Source organism: Sebastes fasciatus, chromosome 5, assembly GCF_043250625.1.
Source record: "Sebastes fasciatus isolate fSebFas1 chromosome 5, fSebFas1.pri, whole genome shotgun sequence".
In the NCBI taxonomy this organism is placed as follows: domain Eukaryota; kingdom Metazoa; phylum Chordata; class Actinopteri; order Perciformes; family Sebastidae; genus Sebastes; species Sebastes fasciatus.
In genome coordinates this window covers 39,151,121-39,165,343 of record NC_133799.1, presented here as the reverse complement: position 1 = coordinate 39,165,343, position 14,223 = coordinate 39,151,121, and the positions used below count along the sequence as shown (strand labels likewise).

The window sequence follows — 14,223 nt, the reverse complement described above, 5'->3', positions numbered from 1 at the left end:
TGCTGTATCATTTTATCTGCATATTGCTGCAGCTGTCACTATACTATTATAAACAGACGTAAAACCATTAAAACACCAAAATTGGAATTACTAGTTTTTTTCACAGCTGTTCCAAGTGAAAAGATTATTTGAGATGAAGTTTTGGGCGCCGCTCAGTCTGACACAGATGTGATATGCCTGAAAAAGAAACTCCAGAAAAAAGGAGGAGAAAAAAACAATGTGCAACAACTGATTATAATCTACGCCACACAAGCATCCTGGGATACGCTGATGAATTGGCAAGGGGAAAGAGTCCGTTTACATTCTTTCATTCGTAGTGACATAAACAGCTGCACATGTTTTGATTTGTATCAAGAGAAATGCATGAGGAAGTGACGCCCTTCCTCATTTCTAGTTTCTAAAACCTCCTCATCTTTCCATACTGTACAAATGTCATGAGTGAAAGTTACCAACAAAATAATCCTCATGCTTAGTGAAATATCTCAACAACTCTCAGATTGGTTGGATTTATGCACACGCATTCATGATCCCCAGAGGATAAATCCTACTGACGGTGATTTCCTGACGTTACCTCTAGCGGCACCATGAGGTTGATCTTTTTTGTTTGTAGAGAAATGTCTCGACAACAATTGGATAGATTGTCATTAAATCTAGTACAGACCGTAGACTGTATATAAGAAGTGGACGTTGTCACCTTGACGTCACCTATCGGTTTGTGGACTGCCGTTTTAAAGACTTGAGTTTGGCATGTTGGCTGTCACCATCTTGGTTTTTTGCCATAGCCATCTTGTTTTTTTGCACCAGAGGTGACACCAGAGGGTGGAGTTAAGCACAATCAAATGCTGAATAAGACATTAGGTGACCTAAATGTTCTAATTCATTTTCATGAAGTGAAAACACACTGTGAAAGGGTTAAAGTTCTAAAACGAAAACACACACAACTCCCAGATTGGACAAATCCATGGTAGCGACCTGTCAATCACAAGGTAGCCCCGCCCTAAAGCATCCCCTGCTTTATGGTCTATTTGACTCTAAATGGGACCATCATTTACTAAATGAACATCATGCTGTAGTGAAGAAAACTTGAAATTAGTGATTGAGACCATAAACTCTTGTTGACAATGTTTACTGAGGTAATAAATCAAGAGAGAAGTAGGCTCATTTTCTTATAGACTTCTATAGAACCAGAGGAGTTGCCCCCTGCTGGCTATTAAAAAGAATGCAAGTTTAAGGCACTTCCACATTGGCTTCACTTTTCAGACCCAGAGTTACCCACTGGCTCAGATAGTATAATATTCAGGAATCAAACTTTCAATTATCCAATATTTTGGTTTACGACCAAATACCTTTGGAGATTCATATTTGATCAGCGTTGCCTAGTTCGACAGTTTGATCAGAGTTCGTAGGTTTCGGGAGCAGTGATTGACAGCTGCTTTACAGACCACTCTGCTCTGATTGGTTGTTTTCCTTTGACACAGTAACATTTTGTAAATGCCATTAGGAGCACTAGGAGGACACAGAGGAACATGATTTTTTTTCACAGATTATCGGTCTCATGCACTACTGTCAGGATGACAGTACACATGACACTTTTATAAAAATGTTTTATTGTATTGCTCAAAGTTACCTACTGCAGTTTTAATAGTTTCAAGCAATCACTGATTGACTGACTTAGAGTTGTACTTTTGCAAAAGTGCTTCCTTCAGTCTTTATCTAATCATACAGTTGTGTCATCAAGAATATGTATGTTTTCATATTAATCAAACATGCGGACAAGAAATCAGATAGTGGATGGTGTAAAAATGTGTCCGCTCTTGTGTCTTGAGAGGGAGCCTTTTCACGCTCCATTACATTCAGGCAGCTGTTGTCACTTGTCAGTGAGGGGGGTAGGGGGTAGATAACAACAGTGTTATCAAGATTATTCTCACTCTGAAATGGATTTTCTCTATCTGTCTACTCATAGAACACCCACCTCCTCCCAGTTCCCACTGAAGTATGCAGGAAGGTGAAATCCTCACTCAACCCTATACCACTATACTATCATTAATCCTCGTATGTAACGTCTCTTACTTCACCTTTCCTCTGTCGAAACTTCCCATTTAATGACATTTAACAGAAGCAGTGTGTTTCTAGTGATGTGCAGCAGCTTGCATATTTGCATGCAGCTGCATATTTGTAATACTACTGCCTTATCTGTGATCTCTAAAGCCAATTTAAATGCCTTCTCACTTCTCAGTCAGACTAACAGACTCTTAACGGCTTCCCTTCCTTTCAGGCTCGAGTCACCTTTGCTGCTCCTGCGTGTTTAAGTCTTTAATTACACAAGCCATAAAGTTGTCAGTGGAGTGTTGGAGATCACAGAGAAAATTGTCGTCACCTGTGGTGATCACTCTGCATCGTAAATCAACGGGCTCCCGCGGCTGCTCGTTCAGAAGATCACTTTGAATCCGATGTGGTGGATTTTAAATACACATTTTCAGTATTAAGCAGATTAAATGCCTTAGTCAGACACTGTGAATTAGAATGTTGTGACGGCGCTTCAAAACATGGAAAGAGAGGGCCAAGGATGTGTGGCATCCATTCATTACACAAACAGGACTTGAGTTGTGATGTGTGATTGTTGAAAATGTTTAAAGTTGTTGACTGTAAGCCATTGGTTTATATGATTTATCTAATGATAGTGTGCACATTGCTGTCAGCATAATACGCAATGGGTTTTGAGTCATTATCTATATATTTATACAAGCTTTTTTAAACAACTGCAGAAGAAGAACTCAAAATGATTTTCCTAAAAATATAACAGAGCACAGTTTGCTCTCATGCCTGGGCTTACTTTCTATAAGTAAGCTAAATTAAAGCGACAATACGCAGAATATTTTTAGCATCATTGGGCAAAAATTCCATAATAACCTTTCAATTCAATTCAATTCAATTTATTTTTGTATAGCGTCAAATCACAACAGAAGTTATCTCAAGACGCTTTATATATAGAGCAGGTCTTAGACCGTACACCATAGTTTAGAGACCCAACAAGATCCACCAAGCGCACTGTGGCCAGGAAAAACTCCCAGATTAGTGGGAAGAAACCTGGAGCAGAACCGGGCGCAGGGCGGGCGGCCATCTGCCGAGACCGGCTAGGGGGATAGATAGATAGATAGATAGAGAGAGCGAGAGAGAGAGAGAGAGAGAGAGAGAGAGAGAGAGATAGAGAAGCAGCCACAATAATAGCATAGCAGCTGTAATAGCTAATACAAGTAGGACTGATAACACAAAACCAATAGTGGTGGATGGAAAGAGTGATAATACAACTATCGGAATTGATGTCATTGGGTCGTCCTCAGACGGGCTTTCAAGCGGAGCTTCCAGCTGTCTCAGTCCACCATACATCTGGCTAGCTCGCCAGCACTGTCCAGCATCTCTCCTCAGTACGTCCATGTGTGTTGGTGTGGGACGTCCCTGTGATCGATGCCCGTGCGTTGGTTCCCGCAGCATCAGCATGCTTGCTGAGAGTTCTTGATGTCTTTGGCAGTGACTGAGAAGTGTTATTCTCCAGGCTGCCACATTGTCACTAAGTGTTGGTAATCCCTCGTTAGCATTGGTAGTCCCTCGTACAGACGTAGTTAATTAATGATGGTGGCAGTTGGTGTCAAGCCACCAGATCCAGGTGAAACCCCGCTCCAAGTGTACCCCTGCTCCAGGTATAACCTCGCTCCCGGTGTGATCCCGCTCCAGGTGTGACCCCGCTCCACGGTTAGCTGCGAGACAAGGAGGCACAAGGACTCCCGGGAAGGAATGAAGTTAGTAACAACATGGACATGGGACATGAGTATATACAGAAGGAGAGGGGAGCTCAGTGTGTCATAGGAAGTTCCTTATGACAGTGTGTCATAGGAAGTCCCCCAGCAGTCTAGGCCTATAGCAGCTTAAGTATAGGCATTATCAAAGAGGAAAGTCTTTAGCCTACTCTTAAATGTAGAGACGGTGTCTGCCTCCCGGACTGAAACTGGGAGCTGGTTCCAGAGAAGAGGAGCTTGATAGCTGAAGGCTCTGGTTCCCATTCTACTTTTGGAGACTCTAGGAACCTCAAGTAAGGCAGAATGCTGCAGCACGTGTACTGACTAGAACTAGAAAAAGAGATCATATTACGCCTGTATTAGCTTCTCTGCACTGGCTGCCTGTAAAATCCAGAATAGAGTTTAAAATCGTCCTCCTCACCTACAAAGCGCTAAACGGTCAGGCCCCATCATATCTTAAAGAGCTCATAGTACCCTACTACCCCACTAGAGCACTGCGCTCACAGAATGCAGGGTTACTTGAGGTTCCTAGAGTCTCCAAAAGTAGAATGGGAGCAAGAGCCTTCAGCTATCAAGCTCCTCTTCTCTGGAACCAGCTCCCAGTTTCAGTCCGGGAGGCAGACACCGTCTCTACATTTAAGAGTAGGCTAAAGACTTTCCTCTTTGATAACGCTTATACTTAAGCTGCTATAGGCATAGACTGCCGGGGGACTTCCTATGACACACTGTCATAAGGAACTTCCTATGACACACTGAGCTCCCCTCTCCTTCTGTATATACTCATGTCCCATGTCCATGTTGTTACTAACTGCATTCCTTCCTGGGAGTCCTTGTGCCTCCTTGTCTCGCAGCTAACCGTGGAGCGGGGTCACACCTGGAGCGAGGTCATACCTGGAGCGGGATCACACCGGGAGCGAGGTTATACCTGGAGCAGGGGTACACTTGGAGCGGGGTTTCACCTGGATCTTGGTGGTCTCCGGTATTGTGGCTGCATCTGCTGCCGCGTCGGTGCCTGCTTGACACCAACTGCTACCATCCTTAATTAACTACGTCTGTACGAGGGACTACCAATGCTAACGAGGGATTTCCAACACCTAGTGACAATGTGGCAGCCTGGAGAATAACACTTCTCAGTCACTGCCAAAGACATCAAGAGCTCCCAGCAAGCATGCTAATGCTGCGGGAACCAACGCACGGGCATCGATCGCAGGGACGTCCCACACCAACACACATGGACGTACTGAGGAGAGATGCTGGACAGTGCTGGCGAGCTAGCAAGATGTATGGTGGACTGAGACAGCTGGAAGCTCCACTTGAAAGCCCGTCTGGGGACGACCCAATGATATCATTTCCGATAGTTGTATTATCACTCTTTCCATCCACCACTATTGGTTTTGTGTTATCAGTCCTACTTGTATTAGCTATTACAGCTGCTAGGCTACTATTGTGGCTGCTTCTCTATCTCTCTCTCTCTCTCTCTCTCTCTCTCTCTCTCTCTCTCTCTCTCTCTCTTTCTGTCTCTCACTCTCTCTCTATCTATCTATCCCCCCAGCCGGTCTCGGCAGATGGCCGCCCGCCCTGTGCCCGGTTCTGCTCCAGGTTTCTTCCCAGTAATCGGGGAGTTTTTCCTGGCCACAGTGCGCTTGGTGGATCCTGTTGGGTCTCTAAACTATAGTGTACGGTCATAGACCTGCTCTATATATAAAGCGTCTTGAGATAACTTCTGTTGTGATTTGACGCTATACAAAAATAAATTGATTTGATTTGATTTGAAGTAACCCTTTATTCTGTGAGCGCAGTGCTCTAGTGGGGTAGTAGGGTACTATGAGCTCTTTAAGATATGATGGGGCCTGATCGTTTAGCACTTTGTAAAGCATATTGTAATTCAAGTGTTCTGAGAGAAAACTAGACTTCTGCTCCTCCTCATGGCTCTGTTTTCAGGCTTTAGAAATGTACCCCTTGACGGGAGACTTTGACCAATCACAGGTCATTTCAGAGGGAGAGCGTTCCTATATGAATTAATATTCTGTTACTGTAATGCCTATTTCTGCTGTAAAATGTTTTCAGACACATCTTGTAGTGTACTGTTAAAGGGACTGTTTGTAACTTTTTAAGCGTATAAATGTAGCAGGTCGGGACACATGCGCGCTCGCATATGCGCGCTCGCGTGTGGCCGGAGCCTCTCCTCTGCTGCCTGCTTGCCTTCACTCAGACAGCGCGTTCTCGCTGTCTCGCTCCACCTCTAGACGTGAACGCGCGCTCACTCCACACTGCAGAAGAGTTAGTTTAGCTCTGAGAATATCTAGTGGACGTCTGTGCAGAAATAACTGCTGCAGCTCCTACAGACCAACAGAGGTTTCCCGTGTCTTGTGAAGTGACGGAGCTCTGCAGCGAGAGACGTTATCGCCTCCGACCGGGTGCCGGTGACTCCCCTGCGGGCGCAGTCGGGAGTCACCGACCCGCTTTTCCTGCTTCAGAGCCCCGGCACCGACGCTAAAGCAGGAAAAGCCAACACTAGGATCAGCAGTGATTCATGGAGAGACCTTCGTCTGGTCAGCTAACATTACTGCCAAGCAGCTAGAGTGATATTGTGCTTTTAGCTGACGTGTGTCGCCTCACTGTTTTGAGTGATGCTCGATCAGGTATATTTAGAGCGAGCAAGCGCGAGCCCGACGCTGACTTTCGTTGACTTAACGGCCACAGGTGTCACTGTTAACAAGCATTTCTGAAAGTTACAAATAGCTCTTTAAGCTGTTCAATGAGAACGTTTGTGACCCGGCTGGTGGGCGGTGCTTGGTATTTCCTCAACTGATCTCAACATGGCTGCCGGGTCACAAACGTTCTCATTTTACAGCTAAATAGTACACTACAAGATGATTCTGAGAACATTTGAGGAGAGAAATAGGCATTACAGCAACAGAATATTGATTCATATTTGATCAGCGCTGCTTAGTTTGACCGTTTGATTGGAGTTTGCGAGTGATTGACAGCTGCTCAGAGACTGCAGACTCCAGATCAGCTCTGATTGTTGTTTTCCTCCGGTCTGTGAAATCTTGCAGATGCCATTAGAAGCACCGGAGGACACCGGAGGACTCCGGAGGCTCATGATTTTTTTCAGATTACCTGTCTACCTGTCTGCCCACAATATTGTCAAGATATTTTATAAAAATAAAAACATTTTATATCATATTTGCTCTAATTTGCCTACTGCTGCTGTAAATGTGCTTCTCATTCAGCTGGTCACTGGTTCAGATCCCCTCCTGATGAGCGGGACTCCTGGACTTGACATAAATGGCTCCTCTTTATCTCTTCTTCCACGGAGCTGTGGATGTCATCAGGCATGTAAAGGCCACCTGACAACGTACTATCAGTGGACTGCAGATCTCCTCCCACACTTTAAACGCACTCACCCCGTGCTGCAAATGTCGCATTACTGAGGGTGAATTTGTATGCAAACGGCAGTGCTTCCTGTCCTCTATCTGCTGGGGCCAGGGTTGGATTTTCTCATTCCTGACGTCTGACCCCTCCGCTCCTCTGTCTCCTCCCTCCCTTTAACTCTGGTCTACCATCTGGAGATGGAGGTTATCACAGCCAGCCATGTGGCCTCTTTGTGTTTGTTCAGTCAGACCTGTATTTACCAAAGCTCTCTGCTGACATACAGTGCTATATTTAACAAATATGAACAGGTTCCATTTTTATTTCGAAATCTACACCTTAATAACAAGCAGTGGTCAGCTACAAAATAAAGCGTTTCAAGGAGAAGGAAAGGCAGCACATCACATATTAGTATGAATTGTTCAAAACGTAGGTCTGTGGATTTCTGCATTATAGTTTCAGGCTTATTGACTCTGTTTATCTAAATAATGGTATACAAAAAAGAGTTTTCATCATCAGAGGGCACATTCAAGGGTCAGTTAGTTTAATCAACTAGAAAATAAGTGGTTTATTTTATGGAAGATCCTTCTGTCTAATAACTCAGAACACCTGATTTTCTCCCAACTAATGATGTATTACCTCAGTTAGTTTATAAACAGCATTTAACTTTTCAAGAGATTTCATTTTTATATATTAAAGGGGACATATTATAAAAAAGTGAGATTTTCATGTTTTTTTATTATAAAGCAGGCTTAAGTCCTATATAAATACTGAAAGTATCGAAACACTCAATCCACAGGGATATACACACAGCCCTTATTCAGAAACTCTGCATTTGAAACAAGCTGTCAGGATTTCTGTCCATTTGTGATGTCACGAATATACAATATTTAGACCCTTACGCAGTTTTAAACATAAACATTCTAAATGTGTCCCAGTTTATTACTGGTTGCAGTGTATGTGAATGTCATCAACTGACAGGAAGTACACATGGACCCAAGCTGTTGCCTAGCAACACAATCCTGTTGCAATTCCGTTGCAATTCCTTTGCAATTCTGTCAAAATGCGCTAAAAGGGAGCGTTTCAGTCAGAAGATAAATACAGGCATATTCAGGCCGACAGTTTGAGGAAAATTACGTTTTTTTTTAACATTACAGCATGTAAACATGTTCTAGTAGAAACACAAAATACAAATATGAACCTGAAAATGAGCATGATGTGGGACCTTTAATAATGGTCACATATACTGTACATATTTCGGTTTTAAAGCAGTAGTAGCCAACCTGGGGGTTGGTACTCCCCAGCAGGTCCCAGGATAAATCTCAGGGGTCACAATATGATTAAAGCGGCTGTAATCATAATTTTAATATTAACAATCAATCACATGACTACTTGTGTGTGAAAGCAGGTGCTTGTAGTGATGAACCCACAGGGAATTATCAACCTCAGCTCGACGGAGCTTTATTGTTTTGGTTTTACGGCCAGCAACTTTACTGTTTTTGTTGACTCTCACCGCTCTCATAGCACTGTTTTCAGCAAGAGGATAAAGAGGGACAACCCTTTGCTTCTTGTCTAGCACCAGACGGCAGAGAGACAATGTTAGTGGCTAGCTGGGGAACACAGTAGAGCATTTAGCAGCTAAAGAGATGGATATTTCCCTCAGGAGTCGGTGGAAATCATAGATTGTATATAAAGATGGGCGACATGACAGCTCCCCAAAAGTGAAGGCAAAACATCTGGATCGCCCCCTGGTGGCTGGCTGCAGTATAGGTCATAGATGGGACATGTGCCAAACTAAAACACAAAGTACACATCAAATCATTTTTCCCGGAAGATGGTTTCTGTCATTTTAGGTAGTTCTTATCACGCTGACGTATGTTCAAGTGTTCATTCTCTTGATAAGTTTGGTTTTATTAGTTATTTGATGCTATAAAAAGGAAGTGAGACGTCATGATTGACAGCTTTGATTGACAGCTGCTCTAAGTGAAGTAGTCGGGCAGCTGGAGACTCAGGTATTGTACGAGACGGGAGATGTTGCTTTTACTTTTCATAACTGTCACCAGTCTGTGTAATAGAACATGTGTCAAGTTTGCTCCACTGCCGAATATACTGCACAGACTCAGGCTCCAAATGATGTCAAAATCTCAAAATGACACCACCCATATTCGGTAGATATTTTGACTTCACTTTTGTATAGTGGGAAGAAGTGAAGACAAGTCGTCCATACAATATGGTGGAGACCAAAACAGAGCTAAAAGGAGAGCAAATATTAGACTTACTGTCCTCAGGTGAACACAAACACGACTCCATATGGATGCTAATATTGCTGCTGGATGTAGGTTTGCCATATCAACTTAAAGCTTCAGTAGGCAGTATATTTTTGGCATCATTGGGCAAAAAAAATCCCATAATAATTCAAGTGTTCTGAGAGAAAACTAGACTTCTGCACCTCCTCATGGCTCTGTTTTCAGGCTTTAAAAAATCGTGAGACTTTGGCCAATCACAGGTCATTTCATTGAGAGAGCGTTCCTATTGGCTGTGCTCCGGTCATGTGACCGGAACTTGGCGTTCCTTCAACAGATTTTTCAATGGCAGCGGCGTCACAAACTTTCTCATTTTACAGTTAAACCGTGCACTATAAGATGATTCAGAAAACATGTGAGGAGAGAATTACAGTAACAGAATATTGATTCATATTTGATCAGCGCTGCCTAGTTTGACCGTTTGGTCGGAGTTCGCGAGTGATTGACAGCCGGCTCTCATAGACAGCAGCTGGACAGCAGACCTCAGATCAGCTCTTACTGCTTGTTCTCCTCCGGTCTGTGAAATCTTGCAGATGCCGTAAGGAGCACCGGAGGACACCGTAGGACACCGGAGGACACAGAGGCACATGATTTTTTTTAGGTTATCTGTTTCATGTACTACTGTCACGTTTTATAAAAATAACTTTTTTTAATCATATTTGCTCCAATCTCGCCTACTTCAGCTTTAAAAGGTGGCCAAAAAATAAGTTATTGCAGGTTGAAAAAATAAAAATGTTTTGTTTCACTTTTTTCTGACTGTAAGCTGACAGTACACAGGATGACAGCGATGAAAAAAATTATACTATGGATTAACTGCTCAAAACTCAGCTTTGCCCTTAATTTATAAGCCGTAATTAGGGATAACAGCTATTTATTTTTTTAATTTGAAGGACTCAAAAAAGGTTGGAATCACTGTTTTTAGCCACACTGGTGTAAGAATACTTATTGCAACTGTTCCACGTTCAGTAGCTCTAACATTGCATTTAATATGTTAGTAGTATGCAATGTAACACATTTCAATTTTAATTGATAAAGTCCTGTTAAACAGACTTTCGTTTTTTTGGATTCCTGTATTTATTCTTTTAATTGTAGATCAGTTTCCCCCTTAATATATTTAATGTTGTTCAATGTGGACAAAAGAACAATAACAATACACGCTGGTGTTTTACCAGTGAAAATAAACACTCTGTTGGCATCCAACAGTCTGTCGCAGTCAATCATGAACAAAGTTTAGAATATATGCTCTGTGTTCACTTGCGTGTCTGTCCGGAAGCACTTTCTCCAAACACTGCAGTGAAAATGGCAGAAATCGTTTCCAGAAATCCAAAGAAACATCCGTAATTTTAGAAAGGAATGTCACATTCCTTTGCAGCTGACTGAGCCCAGTCTTCCAGAGTGCCTCCTATCAGGAAGTGCTGCACAATGGGAGCAAATTGCCAGAAACACAAAGTCAGACATTTGGGACAGAGGTGGGGGCAGACAGAGGAAACTGTGTCAGGCGCTGCGTTCAGACAATAACCTCTGCTACCACACTCCGATTCAACAATAAATAAACTACATAGTCAGATGCTCTGGGGATGAACCTCTGTTTAGAAGGCCTCATCAGCTTTGCAGCTATCAGTTGAAATGTTGCATTGTGTTAAAGACAATGTGTTATCCAAATGTAAACATACAGGTCTCTGCACAGTAGTTGAGTAATAAGTCAATTAATACATAGATTAACATTATGTATGGAATTATATTTGTGTCACAATTCAGGATGTGATGGGACATTTTGAGCACAGAAAAATATTTTTTGCAAGCACATTGATTAGATTTTGCAGAGAATTTATTATAACGCAATCTGAGAAAACGAAAGTCTATTCTTTGCTGACTGAGTAAAACTGAGTTAGAAAATGTATTGCTGTGTGTCTATATACTTAAAGGTAGGGTCTACGATGTTGGAAAGCTAGCATAATTTGAAAGTAGCATCGACTCAGGAGCTCCGTCTAAACCAGGGGTGGGCAATTAATTTTCCCAAGGGGCCTCATAAGACACTTGGACTGTTGTGGAGGGCCAGACCAATAGGCTGAACTCAATTCTGCTCAATATTAATTTTATCTCTTTATAAAAAACATGAAATAGTAAGGTTTTGATTAGCTGCTGCTGGTAAGAGCAGATGTTACATTTAGGCTATGAAAATGTGGTGCAGGCATAGTAAAAATGCCAACATTATTCAATCAACATTTAATCAACATTCACAAAAACGATTTTTAAAATGAGAATGTTTTTGCAATATTTCAAAGACTAGCATTAAATTAACTTTATACAAAAAAAGTAATAAGTGCTATTGCTATTTTGTTTGTAGTCTAATTACCTCATTTGCTGTTTTTCTTTTTTATTGTTCGGTGAGAGAAATCCCGTCTTAGTTGGGCTTGAACAAGTGCACTAAAGTCAGGTTGAATGTCTGAGGTGGATATGCGAGGACAGCTGACAGGTGATCGTCAGTGAGAGAGGATCCGTATCTGTATTAGTTAAATTTCATCACTGAGAATGTTTGTTCACATATGTAGGTAGATCCAAAGAGAACCAACATCTTCTGAGCATGCCTCCTCATGTGTGGAAAGTTCTCCTCTTTGAGAAAAGAATAAAAATCCAGCAGTGATACTGACTTAAAGCGCTCTGCTAGTAGTCCATCAGACTGCAGGTCAATGAGTTCGAGCTGAACATCACTGGGTGCATTATCCGCACTGCAAGTGAAGGGAGAAGAAATCATGTGCATTTCACTCTCAACTGTTTTGAAGTCTTCAAAGTGCCTTAAAAACTCACCCTAACATGGATGAGTACCTGCAGAGGTGATCAGCTGATGATGTGGCTTCTCTTAGTGTTGGCATGTGAGTGAGAATGTTGCCCTCCAGTTGGCTTGAAAGAAACTGCAACTTTCTGATGAAAGCCTTCACCAGTCTATACATTTCATGTGCAAAGAGGCCCTTGCCTTGCAGTTTGGTATTTAGTTCATTCATTAGTGCAGTCACATCAACAGCAAAAGCAAGATCGGTCATCCAGTCTGCATCGGAGAGCTCTGGGATGTCCTTGCCTCTCTTCTCACAAAACTCTTGAATCTCAGCTCTCAGGTCCCATACTCTTTCAAGCACTTTGCCCAGACTGAGCCATCTGACAGCTGTGTGGTAGCCTATGTCACCATGTTCAGTCTCATGCTCCTCCAAAAGTGCAACAAACTGTCTGTGATTCAATGCTCTTGCCCTGATGAAGTTAACTGTTTTAGATACAACATCAGTAACATGGTTCATTTTTAGCACATACTTACACAACACGTCCTGATGTATAATACAATGCAAAAATACCGATTTCTGCTCAGGGTTCATTTCAGCCACTTTATCTTGCATCCACTTCAAAAGTCCGACATTTTTCCCGATCATATTTGGACAACCATCAGTTGTAACACCTGCCAGTTTGTCCCATTTCAATCCCAGTTTGTCCAAGCATGCATTTACCTCTGTGAACAAATCACTCCCCGTCATCATCCCTTTCATTGACCGCATTGCTGCCAGCTCCTTCCTAACCTGCAGAGTCCACCAAACACTCTTTGATAAACTCCCCATCAGAGAATGACTTACTGTTTTTAGCGATTTTGTGGGATATCACAAAGCTGGTTTTGACTGCTCCATCCCTGGATGTGTGAATCTTGGTAAAAAAGTCCTTGTTGATTTTGCAGCTTAGCTAGCAAAGCTTCAGATGTCCGTGCCGCTCTGCATCAGTCAAATTCTTGTATTTCTCTGCATGTTTAGTCTTGTAATGGCGATTCAAATTGTAATCCTTAAACACAGCGATCTGTATTCCACAAACTATGCACACGGCTTTACCTTTGACTTCGGTAAATAAATACTTAGAAGTCCATGTTTTGTTAAAAACTCTACATTCTGTGTCAATCTTTCTTTTTTTAAGGTGAGCTGACATTTTTGAGGGCTAACAGCTAACTCACATCTCTCGTAAACGTGTGTTCGCCAGTGAAGGCGCAAACGCTCGCAGGCACGCCCACATGCACGCCCACACGCACGCCCACACGCACGAACGTAGGCCTACGTAAATTTAAAAAATAGCAGTCGTCTTCAAAATAAAGTTGTATTGCGTGCATAATGAACACGTATTTACGTTTGATTCCTAATTCCAGTGTGCCTAGAAGCACAAGGCTTTGCCTTGTGCTTCTAGGCACACTGGTCTGTTATTCGACGCGTTTCTTTTCTTATTCTTCATCTTCCACCTAAAACTTTGGCGCGCTACTCCTCCCGCAGCGTTGCCAGCACCTGTACAAAAAATACATCAAAACGTGCGGAATGATCGGGAATGGTGTGCTATGACCTTGGTAAGAGATTCTCGCAGTGGTTTATGGAAAAAGCGCAATTTTTTTCTCCATTGGAATGCATCGAAAATCAACGTGAAGAGAGTTAAAAACGCTCATCTTTGGGGCCATACAGAGTCGCCATACATTAACGTAGAAACATGATTAAAAGTTTAAACGGGTCACGAGACTTGGGACTTTATTTGGCCAAATGGAAATTTTTTGATAGCTGGCACGGTTTTCACGAAATCGCAGTTTACGTTTTGTGAATTTTTCAGACCGTTTCAGATTTTATAATGGGTGTGTATTGCGTGGGTCGTTAAGGGCTAGAGCACGTGACATCATTGCAAGAGTGTGGGAAAGCTTTGAAATCTTTTGAAAATTTTCCGAACAAATTGCTCTGTAGCCCACA

At 42.5% G+C, this 14,223-nt stretch overlaps 1 protein-coding gene across 1 annotated transcript; it reads right to left on the bottom strand.

The window, feature by feature from the left end:
* Positions 1–11,876: 11,876 nt before the first annotated feature.
* LOC141768508 (general transcription factor II-I repeat domain-containing protein 2A-like) lies at positions 11,877–12,993 on the bottom strand. The gene is made up of 3 exons (XM_074636836.1): positions 12,299–12,993; positions 12,124–12,201; positions 11,877–11,976 (listed from the first exon to the last, which is right to left on the bottom strand). The coding sequence occupies exons 1-3, from the start codon at positions 12,991–12,993 to the stop codon at positions 11,877–11,879; spliced, it is 873 nt and encodes a 290-aa protein (XP_074492937.1).
* Positions 12,994–14,223: the final 1,230 nt, after the last annotated feature.

Bases quoted from the DNA above. Each gene is read 5' to 3' on its own strand.
- LOC141768508 (XM_074636836.1), bottom strand. From the start codon at position 12,993: ATGACGGGGAGTGATTTGTTCACAGAGGTAAATGCATGCTTGGACAAA. The intron at 12,202-12,298 runs GTACTCATCCAT...CTTCACTTGCAG, and splicing joins TCAGCTGATCACCTCTGCAG to TGCGGATAATGCACCCAGTG. The intron at 11,977-12,123 runs GTCAGTATCACT...TAACTAATACAG, and splicing joins CTACTAGCAGAGCGCTTTAA to ATACGGATCCTCTCTCACTG.